The sequence below is a fragment of the Carassius carassius genome, chromosome 47, assembly GCF_963082965.1.
Source record: "Carassius carassius chromosome 47, fCarCar2.1, whole genome shotgun sequence".
Taxonomy (NCBI): domain Eukaryota; kingdom Metazoa; phylum Chordata; class Actinopteri; order Cypriniformes; family Cyprinidae; genus Carassius; species Carassius carassius.
The window spans coordinates 1,885,001-1,899,274 of record NC_081801.1 but is presented as its reverse complement, the minus strand read 5'-3'; the positions used below and the strand labels follow the sequence as shown (position 1 = coordinate 1,899,274).

At 38.1% G+C, this 14,274-nt stretch overlaps 1 protein-coding gene across 1 annotated transcript in view; it reads left to right on the top strand.

The window, feature by feature from the left end:
* The first annotated feature begins 85 nt into the window (after positions 1 to 85).
* smad7 (SMAD family member 7) overlaps positions 86 to 14,274 on the top strand; it is a 14,814-nt gene continuing 625 nt past the window's right edge. Inside the window, exons 1-4 of the mRNA XM_059541680.1 lie at positions 86 to 1,120; positions 2,000 to 2,053; positions 5,366 to 5,437; positions 14,013 to 14,274. The exon at positions 14,013 to 14,274 is cut by the window's right edge and continues 625 nt beyond it. Of these exons, the coding sequence (XP_059397663.1) occupies positions 652 to 1,120; positions 2,000 to 2,053; positions 5,366 to 5,437; positions 14,013 to 14,274 (857 nt within the window). The 5' untranslated portion in view covers positions 86 to 651. The remainder of the gene's footprint in view (positions 1,121 to 1,999; positions 2,054 to 5,365; positions 5,438 to 14,012) is intronic.

The following is a 14,274-nucleotide window of genomic DNA, read 5'->3' as shown; positions in this document are numbered from 1 at the left end:
ACAATCACATGACCCCCGACGCGCCAATGAGAGACATGGAGACACACACACACCGAGAGAGAGAGAGAGAGAGAGAGAGAGAGAGAGAGAGGCGTCTGTGATCTTCATCTGGTTCTCAGTCCTTCAGTTCTTCATCGACTCGGAAACTTCCCGCATTTATGACCTGGAGACGGATCTTTGTGGATATTTCGAGAGTTATAATATCGCACCGTGCGAATTGTCGTCGTGGAGCGCGAGAGGTTTTCTTCAGAGGGGTCTGATGTGGATTTATAGGCTGGTGTCAATTCGGTTCGAGCTGCAGATTTGATGTCAAACGAAGAAAACGGCAGATTAATAATCCCGAACTCCAACGATCTCTGTGGATTACGACCGAACTGGTTTCTCGTGGATGATTGCTCACTGACAGCAGCAGATCTGAGCTCGTTTCCAGCAGCCCCAGACAGTCGTTTCAGCTTTTCTGTTTCTTTGGATTCCGTGTCGGCACGTCTGGAGAAATATTAAAGTCTGGCGTATGAAACGGATCGCGTGCGCTTCTCCTGCTCGCCGTTTCTCCGCCGTCTGCTCTGCGCCTGTGGATTCGGACCTCCGGATCTTCATGACTTGCGGACAAAATGGCCGTTTTGTAGCCGGGGAACCCTCTTGTCGTCCCGCATGTTCAGGACCAAACGATCGGGGCTCGTCCGGCGACTCTGGAGGAGCCGCGCGCCCGTGGAGGGCGACGGGGACGCGGACACCGGTACGCGCGGTGGCGGTAACGCGGGCTGCTGTCTCGGGATACCGGGCGCCAGTAAGCCGAACCCCGGCACCGAGGCCGAACTGAAAGCGCTGACGTACTCGATCTTGAAGAAGATCAAGGAGAAGCAGCTGGAGGTGCTCCTGCAGGCGGTCGAGTCCCGCGGGGGAGCGCGGAGCCCCTGCCTCCTCCTGCCCGGGAAAGCGGACGCCAGGCTGGGTCAACAGTCGCTCCCGCTCCCGCTGCTGCTCTACAAGGTGTTCCGGTGGCCGGACCTCCGGCATTCCTCGGAATTAAAGAGACTTTCGTGCTGTGAATCCTACGGGAAAATCAACCCGGAGCTCGTGTGCTGCAACCCGCATCATATGAGCAGACTGTGCGAGCTCGGTACGACCCTCTCTGCGCTCACATACATGTTCGGAGAAATAATGAGCTAAATCTGCGGCAATGGAATTAAATAGAACAGAACAGAACAGAACAGAACAGAGGAGAAAAGAATATAGGGGATTTGATCTCAAATTATTCTGGCTGTTGTAAATGTTTCATATAGTGCTCATGCAGTAATAACACACGGCATGTTTATATGTGTGTGTGTGTGTGTGTGTGTGTGTGTGTGTGCGAGTGTTTAGTAATGTAATATAGAATAGCGAAAATGGGCTTTTTATATGCAGAAGATCAAAATAGAATGGAATAGAGAAAAAAATAGTAATAATATATATTTAGTAGCAGTTAAACTGTCAAGAGTTTTTTTAGTCATGAATTCACCTTTTATTCTTTTAAATATATGACCTCTAGCCTACTGTATAGTGTAAACTTGTGCACAAAGTTATATATTTGACAAATAATACACATTCTTACATTCATCATATGTGATCTGTTTGGTAGTTTATTACTGTCTTAAATGACAGTTTAATCAAATAAGTGTCTTGGTATGAGCTACTGATTATAATTATTATTCTTAAACACTGATGAATGTTGTGTTTCCATGTGGATAAATGCAACAGACTATTCAGCTGGACCTCCAGTTTGTGGTTGTTCATGTGAAACCCGCTGAAGGCCCCAGAGTTCAGTGAAGTTAGTTTGCAGTGATCTGTGTGTGTGTGTGTGTGTGTGTGTGTGGAGTCTGGCGCCAGGCGGCCGTGTGTTTATCAGAGCTGTCCTGCCTGTAACCCTCAGCACTACACAAACACTTTTCCCAGAGAATGCCAGGCCTTATCATCAGCCCACATCTCCACTCACAGTCTCCCTCTCTTTCTTCTCCTCCAGAATCCCCCCCACCCCCGTACTCAAGATATCCCACCGATTTTCTCAAACCACCTGGTAAGTTGGAGTTTCCTCTTAAAGTTAAACAGATATGGAGTTTTTCAATAGTTTACAGATGTTTGCAATGAAGTTTTTTTTTGCACATTTACTATGGTACTATGGTTTTCTCACCATTTAAATACCATCAGACTGATCTTTCTTAAACCAGATTAAAAGTTGAAGTTTCATTTTAAATTTAAGCAGATTCGGAACCTTAAAAAGTTTAGTTTGAATTAAAAACAGCGTGCATTTAAGTTTTTGCACTTTTACTATAGTAATACCATGGTATTGTGATTATTTAAAAACCATCCCACCAATTTTCTTAAACCACTTGGTGTGTTTAAGTATCATCTTAATGTTAAGATGATGTGGAGTATTTAAAAAGTTTAGTTTGAGATACAAATTGCATGCTATGAAGGTTTGGACATTTACAATGGGAATATCATAGTGTTTTTACCACATAAATACCATGGTACATGAATATGGTAATCATCTACACTGCTACATGTAATGAAATTTGTTAGGTCGTTTAGACATTGTATTATGGTAATAATGTGGTATATGAATATAATCATTTTGTGGCATGATTTCATACTTTAGTGTATCTGAATGATTACCATACTTAAACACCACTTAGATGACTCTCTAAAGATGCTTTTAACTCCAAAGTGCTAGTAATTGGAGTAAATGCATAAATATGAATATGGTAATGATGCATTTTGTAATAGACGTGATGTTTTTTTAGTCTGAATGCCTGCTAGTGACTTCGAAAACGCGTATCATAGACTGAGAGAGCTGGTTTATCTGCTGAATTAATCGGAGGTTTTGGGAGTGTCTTGAGCTTTTGCCCTCTCTCTCTACCCATAATGCCGTATGGCTCTTAAGTATGTCCTGTATATTCGCTTCAGATAAGCGTGTTGTGTTTGGCAGCGTCCCGGATGAGGTTTCCTGCCCCGTAAAAATCCTTCCCAATCCCGGCCTAAACTGCGCAGTTAAACAGTATCACGTAGATACGCATTGAGAAATTCAGCCCAGCTTCGACAAACGCCTGTTTCGAAATCATTTCTTTTCGCCCGAGTTTGTGCGTTTTCATCAAGTTTATAGTTGCGCGCGCGCGCGTGTGTGTGGTGGGGGGTGGGGGCGACTCTACGCTGACTGACATTGGCTTTGGCTCTTCGAGTCATTCTTCTTTTATGAATCAGTTTGGGGTTTCGGAGCAACTGAGGGAGAAAGCAAGAATGTGAACGAGAAAAGGCGCCGCGGTGGAGGACAGGAAAGCTAGTTTGGGGAGGACATTTCCTGTGTGGACACACACTTTCATTAGCTGCTCTTGGACGCGAGACAGAGAACAATAAAAGTCGGGTGATTTTCTCCGACTGTGAAAGAGAGAGTGACACTGAGCGCTGGGAGGAAGTTATTCGTCGCTTGATCGTGTGTGTGTGTGTGTGTGTGTGTGTGTGTGTGTAATTGATGACGTCAGGAGCAGCAGAGACCGACCGTCTGTCAGTGGTTTAGGGCGACTCACGCATTATTGACGAAGCGACTGTTGATGCAAGCGAATTTGCACATCAATCGCGTTAAGCTCTTAGACACAAACGTTCACGCTTGTGATGACAAAGAAAGCAAAGTTTCGTCTACAGCTACTGAAATGCCGTTAGCTAGGGCTCGGTTGCCTTGTTAGTGTCTTTGCGTGCGGCATAGATTGTGCTTTTCATTTTAGCCACGTCACGCGATCCGTTTATATGGAACGCCAAATGGGTCACAAAGCCGTTTTGATCCCTGAGGGTTTTACTGGGTTAAACTGTGATGGACAGCTTCAAAGCATCCGTTGTTTCTTTGCTCCCTGGAATATGGATCATAGCGTGTTTAAAGCTGCTGCTTGCTCCCACATCTCTCTCTCTCTCTCTCTCTCTCTCTCTCTCTCTCTCTCTCTCTCTCTCTCTCTCTCTCTCTCTCTCTCTCTCTCTCTCTCTCTCTCTCTCTCTCTCTCTCTCTCTCTCTCTCTCTCTCTCTCTCTCTCTCTCTCTCTGGTCAGGTTCAGGTCAACCGTGTTTCTCATTAGACTGACCGCAAACTGTCCAACTCTCACAGTTACTTCCGAGAGTGACACCATTTCTCAATTCACACTCACGGTTTTCGAAAATGTCCTCTAATATTAAACTTAAAAATTCGTTATCCTTACAAGTTGTAGATGTCACCATGGAAAATCAATGATATGTCTTATATGGAAATGACTGTAGAGAGTTTTTTTTGATACTGGTGAATGGTGACATGATATAAATAAAATATTTGTTTTCATCAACTCAAGAAAAAATTAGATATTGCTGTGCTCCACTTACATAGTTTGTGAACTTTAATGCTTTTTCACTATTCATATTAGTGTTGGGAAATATTGACAAATGTGGTAATAAAGCTTAATGCTAACTTCTGCGTTTCAAAATCCCATTCTACATTAGCCTTAGCCTGTTATTTTAGCCATTTAAACAAAGTTTCGGCCAACTTATCTTTGTTAGCATATACCAGGTTTTATAATTTATAATTATATTTACCATTAATCACCATGTAGCTAACTATCTAGTTCTTAAATCATCTATGTTTGCAGTCATTTTCACTGTGCTTGATGTGCTAGTTCATTTAAAGACATTGAACTGAATGCATTATTTATTTACTAGGAAATGCTTCTTGTTTAGCTCTAAATTCAGTGCCTTTAGCAAAACCTAACGCAAACATTTAAAGCTAATTTGATGAGAAGTGATGAAAACACATCCTCACAAGTTAGCATTAGCCTGTTCTTTTAGAAACCTAAAGTTCTTGTTAGCGTAAACCATGTGTTAGCTAAACTGGTCTGAATCAGATCTGTGATTACCTTAAATTACCATGTAAGAAGTATTATGGTGGTTCTTAAACGATCCTCATCGGGAGTTTTTGTTGTGAGTGACGTACTTTCTCCCGCAGTTGTTTGATCTCAGTAATTTCAGGAAACTGATGTTAGATCCGAACATATGGAGTCAATGTTCCAGACCCGTTCATTAAAGGGTTAACAGGAGCAACAGGGAGTTTTTCCTGTCTGCTCGCACACACCAATTAGAAAACTGACTGTACACGGTTTTCAAGGCTGCTGTGATTTCCTGATTAGCTTGTTGTTTTGGACTTGAAATATACCCTGCTAAACAGTGTACTCCTATTAGAGCGCTTTCAGCTCTTTTTTGGCACAGACTTTAACCTCAGAAATGCTTTATTTATTTTGCATGACAGAGAAGTAGAAAGAGCAGGAAAATGAACATCCGATATGACCCTGTGATTGACAGCTGTCACTCTGTTTCTCTGTAGATTCTCCAGGTTCTGTGCCTGCTTCCACTGAAACTGGAGGAACGGCGTATTCGGCCCCTATGGGGTTCTCAGGTAAGAGCTCAAGGCCATCCTAATTTAAGACTGATTTAAGATTCAAGACTGTGCTGATTTATTGAATCCAAATGTATGAAAACAGAGCTGGAAGAGAGTGCGTTGGAGATTTGTTTTGATAGTGTCTTCGTATATCATCTTCTAAAGGGAGCAAACACCACACAAACGAGGGCTTAAGTCAACATGAAATCAAAATAGACTAGATTTACTTCCTTAATACACATTCAGGTCCTATCATGCACATTGTTCCAAAGAACAGGTGTTTGTCTTTGTAATCTTTTTTATCAAAATGTTGTAAATCCTCTGCACCTAAAAATACTTTCCTGATCCACTGATGTCTGCAAGGCCATGCAGTCTGTTAGCTGATGTTAACTAGTACTTGTACTCAAAATCAAATAAATTTGTTTGATTGGAACCGTACAGAAATTAAATTGTTACATGCATTTAAGTTTAGTATTATTTATATTCTGTTATACTTTATAATAAATGAACGTTAACACTTAATATTTTCTAGTTTCCTTTTTAATTTTAGTTTGTTTTAAAATGTGCTTTTTTTTCATTTTTTAGTATTTGAAATACTTTTTATTATTATTCTGTAAATTTATGACTTCAAATCAAACAAATTTAATTTCTGTGAAATGTCCATTAATTTTTTTTCTAATGATTTTTTTGTTATTTATATTAATGTAATGAAATTAAAATGTTGCCTTGCAATTTTTTTAATACTTTGATTTTGTCATTTAGTGTATGCTTAAAAAAAACAGTTTTAATTTATTTGATTATTATTTTTTTTATTTTTTTTTTTTATATAATTTTAGTACTTCAACTTAAACTCATTTTAATTCACTTAGTAGTCAAGGTGACATTTCTCATTTTTGTTTTTCATATATATTATTTAATTTTATTATTTAAATTAACTAAAAAAGTAAAACTTTTACTTTAAGTAATAAATAACAATAACAATACTAATATTTCACGCTAACTTATTTATTTCAGTTAGTTGCCAAGTTTTAATGTAATATTTAACATTTATTTTATTTTGGCCTTTCTTCAATTAACTAAAAGGATCTTTAATACTTTAACATTGTTAAAAATAGCAACACTGATTTCATGGTAACATTTTATTTCAGTTAGTTGAAATTTTTAATGTAATATATATATATTTTTCCCCCAATTATTTCACATGACAAAACAATTGTTTAATAGTTTCATTTGAATCAACAATACCAGCCCTGGTTTCATGTTGACATTACACTGTAAACATAAATTGTGTGTGTGAGAGAATGAATGTTGTTTATGATTTGCTCTACTTTAGTAGACCAAACCTGGTCGATTGTCCCGTCCTGAGCTCTGAAACCGTGCAAACAGCGGCGAGGGGGTTTATGAGAGACCCTGAGAGAGTGAGAGAGGGGTTCGTTTGGTCTAGGCCGGGTTCCTGCTACAGATGGTTCTCATTACAGCTGCTTTAAAGAGTTTTTATGATGGTGTTTAATTCAGCGCTGGGCGGAGTGTGTGTGAGAGTGTGTGTGTGTAAGTGAAGGGTCTTTAGATGGGTTTTCAGATAAGAGCGGCTAAATGATGGAAGCTTTACACAAACACATGTTAAAGTACAGCACTCAGTGTGTGTGTGTGTGTGTTTGTGTGTGTGTGCGTGTGTGCGTTGCTCCCTTTCAATGGCCTCCACTGGCATTTGTTTTATGTTTCTTGTTTGTGTGTGGGGTGAAAGATTGAGCGCTTCATTCCCAACCAAAAGCCTCCTCCCGACTCCATTTACATTTTTGACTGTGATTGCGTCCTGCTTTCGTTCAGAGGTGTGTTTTTCCTGCCGAAGCCAGTGAATGGAGCTCAGAGAGAGCAGGAGGGACGAGGGGGAGGAGGAAAGGTTTGAGTTTGAGGAAGAAAAGTCAGACACACAGGATTCACAGTCCCAATGCAAGCGTCTCTCAGACCTTCTAATTCCCTCGCTGTGATGAGACCGACAGATTTGGAGATGCTACGTAACATGCTTGAACTTAAATGCCATATTTGAGTGTGTTTGGGATTATTGGGATGAGAGTCTGAGCGCTGTTTGTCCTTGTTAGTCTGAATTAAGAGTTAACCTTAATATGACAGAGAGACTTCCTGTGCTGACAGACACATAAAAGGTTTCTTTTGACAACATAAGTTAATGCATTATTTAACATTAACTAACAATAAGCAGTATATATTTTTACAGCATTTATTACTCTTCGGTAATGTTAGTTCATATAAAAACTTAGTTTTTCGGTTAGTGTTGGCTTACATGTCTGTGCTAGTTTTGTTTATTTTTAAGCTTTATTTCACTATTTGTTGATATTTTAATTAAATTATTGACATTTCTGCATGACATCGGCCAATAGCCACTTTTTTAGCATACAGTGCTATTTTATTATTACATTATAATATTTATATATATATTATTTATCATATATATATATATATATATATATATATATATATATATATATATATATATATATATATATATATATATATATATGATAAGTAGTTATTGTATTTATTAATATTTTGAACTAGCATTTACTTTTGAAGTTTCCATTTTTATTTTAATTTTAGCTAAATTTTAGGAATTTTATCGTGTGGTTTTGACATATTTATTAGTTTTTATAATGTTTTTTTTTTCTTCTTTTTTTTAGCACTTCCAACCTTTCTCTTCCAAACTATCTTGTAAATTTACTTGCAAAGGCAACATTTCAAATTTTAGTTTAAACTAAAATGATTCATATGTTGGTTGGCTACTATTCCTAAGGTTTTTTTTTTAAAGTGCAAAATGTGTTGCATCAGATCAATTGAGCCTAATTTTAACTTGTATATGAAACATTTTTCTTTCGCTGTGGACAGAAATGACTTGATTTTGGAAGAATCTCATCCGGTTAAGCGGTTGGTGAGACAATCCGGTCTTTATAAAGGTCCTGTGAATGTCTGTAGGGCCCTCGGCGACTGTAATCCCCCCTTAAGGGGCCTAAATGCTGTTTCCGTGACAGCCTCGTGCCTCATTCCAAGGTTGTTTGGGTTAGCCAAGGAGGAAAGGGCAGCACAGGAAATGACATCATGCCTCGGAGGAAAAAGCCTTGAGTCTTGGGTAGAGCCTCCTGGATGCCTCCGACAAGCGGAAAGAAAACATTTCAAGAAAATGACACAAAGCAGCTACTTGAACGAACAACCAGAACATCCATGTTTTGAACTGGGAACGCTTTGTTGTGCTTTTCGGTCCTCTTCCATCAAGCTTGAAATCTGACTTCAGCTCTTCATCCCTTAGAAACGCCCTCAGGATCCAGACACCTCAGACACAAACATTTTCTTAAACCGCAATCTAATCGCTTAACTAAACACAGAGACAGACGGCATGTTTTCTCACGCACACACGTGATCCGTTCATTCAGAAAGTCTTTCGGCGTCCGACTGGCTGCTTGATTGAACAATGAACAATTGAACATCACGTTATAATTATTTACCGTCTAAACAAGAATAAAACAACAACACAGGCGTCTCCCCAACAGGCTTGACTGGTCGTCTAAACTGGAGTCTGAGTACATGGAAAAGATTAGAGAAAAATAGTGTCAAAAGTTAAATAAATATGATTAAAATTTAAAAAACAAAAAAACAACAAGATGAATAAAAATTAGATAAATAAATAATAAATTAAAATATGGTTTATAAAAATTGGATTAAAACAAATAAAATTTGAAAAAAAAAACAAGTAAATAAAAATAGGATTAAAATAAATAACAATATATAAATAAAATATGGTTTGAATAAATAAATAGAATAAGATAAATAAATACAAATTGATTTAAAATAAGGATTTAAGTAAATAAAAATAAAGTAAAATAAATAAAATATAAATTCGATTAAAATAAAATTGGATTACAATAAATACAAATTTGAATTAATAAAAGTGAATACAGATTAGATTAAATAACTACAAATAAAATACGAGAAACAAAAATCTGGTTAAAATAAATAGATTATAATAAAATAAGTAAAATATTTATTAAAATAAAACAATCATCTGATTACAGTAAGTACATATCAGAACAAATAAATAAAAATTTGAATACAACTTTAAATTATATAAAAAACATCAGCTCAAAATAAATAAATACGATTAAAACTGTACAGTACTATACAGAGTAGAAAAACAACAATATTAATGTAGCTTAATAGAAACTTAATAATTTTCCAAATAATATTTATTCATATTTCACACACACACACACACACACACAATCAGAGACTTGGTTCCCACGGCAATTCTTAACATCCTGAATGCAGAACAATGGCAATAGTTATTCAGATAATCACTGTTTCAACACTCATAAAATCATAGTTGTGACGCCAGATTTAGGTGAGACCGCCGTGGCTTTTTATTGGTGGAGGGAGTGACCTTTGACCTCGTAATCAACATGATAAACGCCATAAACGGTTTCCTTTGGCCGACACACCACAGCGAGCGTACAGTACACAACCTCTGCATCGTAAAATCTGTGCTGTCCGATCCATGTATTAGTGCACAATGGAGGACGATGTGAAGTATTTCCTCTGTGCTGCAGGTTTTCCTGACTCTGTGTGTGTGTGTGTGTGTTATGTAATGCCTCTCAGTCTAATTGCCAGTTTCCTTTATTGACTTCCAAACAAAGAAGCTGCCAAACATTTCTGTCCATCCGTCAGTCCATCTTTGTGTCTCTCGGTCGAGTGCGTGTGAGATTGTTGTTATGATAGCGATGCCAGAGGAAAAAGATAATATTTATAGAGTCGTATCTGACATATACATCAGAGAAGTTGCCTCGGGGTTTGTTTGTTTAGTTGGTATTTTGCATGACGAATCCAAAACGTCTGCCAGTTGTGTGCAATCATTTTGTAGGGCCTCAAACGAACTCTGCACAAAAACATGAACGCTAACGCTTCTAGCTACAGTTTTAAAGCTGCAAAATTAAATATTAGTCAATAAATGTTAAATATTAGTATTGTACTTTTGCAGTTGTTCTTTAAAATGAAATGACTGTTGTTAAATACAAATACATTTTTTTGTAAATGTTACAATAGTAGAATTTTCTATGTAATACTATTATTATTAATAATATTTTTTTATTAAATACTAAATTTTTTATTTTACTGTGAAATAGTGTACAATATTGTTTCTTATTTCTTTTAATATTTCTATTTAATAATAATTGTAATGACAATAATAATAATGACAATGTTTTTTCTTAAATATAATATTTTACATTTTACAGTCCAATATAACAATAGTAATAGTTCTTATTTTGTTTATTAATTTTATTTTGCAATAGTAATAATCGTGATAATTAGATTAATAAGTACTATTATTTTATTGTCATAATGATATGGAGTCATAAATCTCTGTCCTACAAAGAAACGTAGCAAAAAAAATCATAATAGCAATTTTTATCAGAAATGTCCCAATCAGATGTTTTTTTTTTTTCACAAATAATTTTTTGCGTCTATGTTTAAGTATACTTGTGTTTTTGGTATTTGAAGAGTTAGCATAACCCGTGCTGTGTGCTGTCATAATCATTGGTTTAGGCCCCTGACCTCTGACCCCTGACCTCTCGGCATGTCCTCCAGAAGGCATGCTGCCCGGTCAATTCACATCCGTGTACTGGTCGTAAAAGAGGCCATCGCATCCCGTGAACCTCAGCCAGACGAAAGAAGATCAATAAAAACACTGACTTCCCTCGTGTGTGTGTGTGTGTGTGTGTGTGTGTATGGAGACAGATAGAAATAATCATTAACTTCTCCAGACTGCTGAGTGACTCGCATCTGTGTGTGTGTGTGTGTGTTTGATTCCATTAGATGTACAGACACTTTCTGCTGTTTTTTTTTTTTTTTTTGATGTACAAAGTGACTGTTTAATAAGCTGAGTCTTCTTAAATGGAAAAACTTTGCCCTATGTAAGCCGAAAACGTCACGGTGTGTGTGTGTGTGTGTGTGTGTGTGTGTCATGTTGCACGCTCTATTTCAGGACACTCTCTACGTCTCGCCATCACTATGTCATTCGGGGTGACACTGTGGTCATCCAACCTACCGACACCTAGACGCCACACACACATGGCAGTATAACCTCAAACACACACACACACACACACACACACACACACACACACACACACACACACACACACACACACACACACAGTACCTGTGCAGTTGCGTCTCTGTTTGAATAAACACATTGTGTTGTCTGAACACACACACACACACAGAGAAACTCAGAGGTCTGTTTGATGTAAGATTTGTGTTCGTGTGTGTTACTCAGATTTGCTTGCTGTTCACAATGTCTTCAGAGAGACTAGTCAACTATAAAGACTGAAATAGCAACAGTCTGGCACATAGCAACACACACACACAGATCATTAAACAGCTAGTTGTGTGTGTCAGTATAATGACTGACTCTATATAATGAGCCGCCTCCATATAATAGTAAACATGAAGCAGACGCACTGTTCTGTACTATGCTTCAGTGATGGCAATATTGTAAAATAATGATATATAACATGGATTTGCTGTGGTTAGATAGTGTAACGTTAAATAGTGTAATGATGTGTTTACAAATAGTGTCATTTGATGCTGATCCGAAGAACAATTTGACATTTTCAAAGTATTTTATGTTCACTGAGGCTGCATTTTTTAAAATTAAAAATACAACAATAAAAGTAATATTGTGAAACATTTTTACTATTTAAAAGAACTCTTTTCCATTTGAATGTCTTGTAAAAAATAATTTATTTCTGTGATGCACAGCTGTATTTTCAGCATCATTACTCCAGTCCTTCAGAAATCATTCTGACACCATCACTGTACCATGGTACTACCACGATATATTTAAGGTATTTGGTGTTATTTTTTTCTTGGTACAAAAAGTACCATCCAGTAATAGTGATATTTTTAAATATACCTTGATACAGTTTAATTACTGTATTCACATACAATGCTACTTAAATGGCACTGTAAGCTCTTCAAAGCATATAATGGTATTACCATAGTAACACATGCAAACAAGCATGTTTGTAAGGGTTGTAATAATGGCTCTACCTACTCATCAAGTTAGTCTGGGCTGGTGCGTAATTAACTATACTGCTAAATTATGGCCTACTCATCCGATCTGTGATTAAAGAGAGACTGTCCTTACTGTAGACAGACAAAGAGTCTAGATGACTAAATAACTGCTCAACTTAACAATGCACAGAGCATGAGAAATGGGTGTTTATTATGTAGAGCAGGATATGGACCAGTGAGTTTTCCTGTAGGCAGAGCTAAGGTTCATTACATTATCATTATACAGTTGGTGTGTCTTCTATATTGTTACATCACAAAGCTCAGAATGGCCGTTAGTTGGCGAGGGCGAGCACAATTGCAGATTTATGGCTGTGTTGACGTCAGAACATTGTTCGGGTTGGCGAACGGAACAGACGAATGATAAGCAGTTCTGCTAATGTAAACATACGCTGGAGGCCGGTGACGCTGCTCTGTGCAGGGCGGCAGATTCCTCGCATTCCGTCGCTGCCTCTCGTCAACGCTGAAATTAAGGATGCAAGATATGTTTGGCAGAGCTCAGGATGGTTTTCCCAGACAGAAGGCCGGTGCTAGTGTGAACTTGTGTGTGTTTACCTTTTTGTCCTAGTGTTCCCATCTAATCTAGTCAATTTATCTCCTCAGCTCTCTCTCCTTCCTTCCTTGACAACACTTTAGTAAAGCCAGTTTCTTACTGGTCCAAGTAAGTCATACTCTAGTGTAGATGGTTATTTAGTTGGCCTACCCATAGGTGGTCTTGGTTTCAACCTGGTAGACCATCTTGATCATGCCAAAAGAGCTTGATGACCATCTCGGACCAGCAAGTACCAGTTTTTAACCACCTTGATCTTGCATCTTCTGTTTTTTCCCTTGAAGTTCACTTGATAAAGTTAAATTGTCATAATGAATAACTGGCTTCTTCTCTTAAGTTCCTCAATCAACACTTTTACTCTGTTGGAAACTCTAGTAAAGATGGTTACTAATGGTTCCTACTAGTCCAAGCTGGTCTTAATCTAGTCTAGATTGTCAATCAGTTGGCCTACCCACAGGTGGATTCAATCTAGTAGACCATCTTGATCAGGCTGAAAGAGCTTGTAGACCACCTTAGACCAGCAAGTACCAATTTGACCACCTTTGATTTGGTATCTTTCAATCAGGGATTCAGTGAAGTTGACTTGAAGTAGTTTAACTGGCATAAATAATAATTGGTTCTTGTTGGAAAGTCTATTGAAGCCAATATTGAATGATTATTCCTGGTCCAAGTAAGTCATACTCTAGTGTAGATGGTTAATCAGTTGGCCTACCCATTGGTGGTCTTGGTTTCAACCTGGTAGACCATCTTGATCAGGCTGAAAGAGCTTGTTGTCCATCTTGCACCAGAAAGTACCAATCGGACCACCTTAATCTGGGATCTCCTAGTTTTTCCAGCAGGGATTCAGTGATGTTCAATTGAAGTCTAATTGGCATAATCAATAACCATCTCATTCTTGTCTCTCTGTAGATTCCCTGGCTCTTCAAGAGCGTGGAGAACAGCCTCATTGGTGTGTGGTGGCGTACTGGGAGGAAAAGACCCGTGTTGGGCGCCTCTACTCCGTCCAGGAGCCATCTCTGGACATCTTTTATGACCTACCTCAAGGCACGGGCTTTTGCTTGGGCCAGCTCGCCTCTGACAACAAGAGTCAACTGGTGCAAATGGTTCGGGCCAAGATCGGCTACGGCATCCAGCTCAGCCGGGAACCCGACGGCGTGTGGATATATAACCG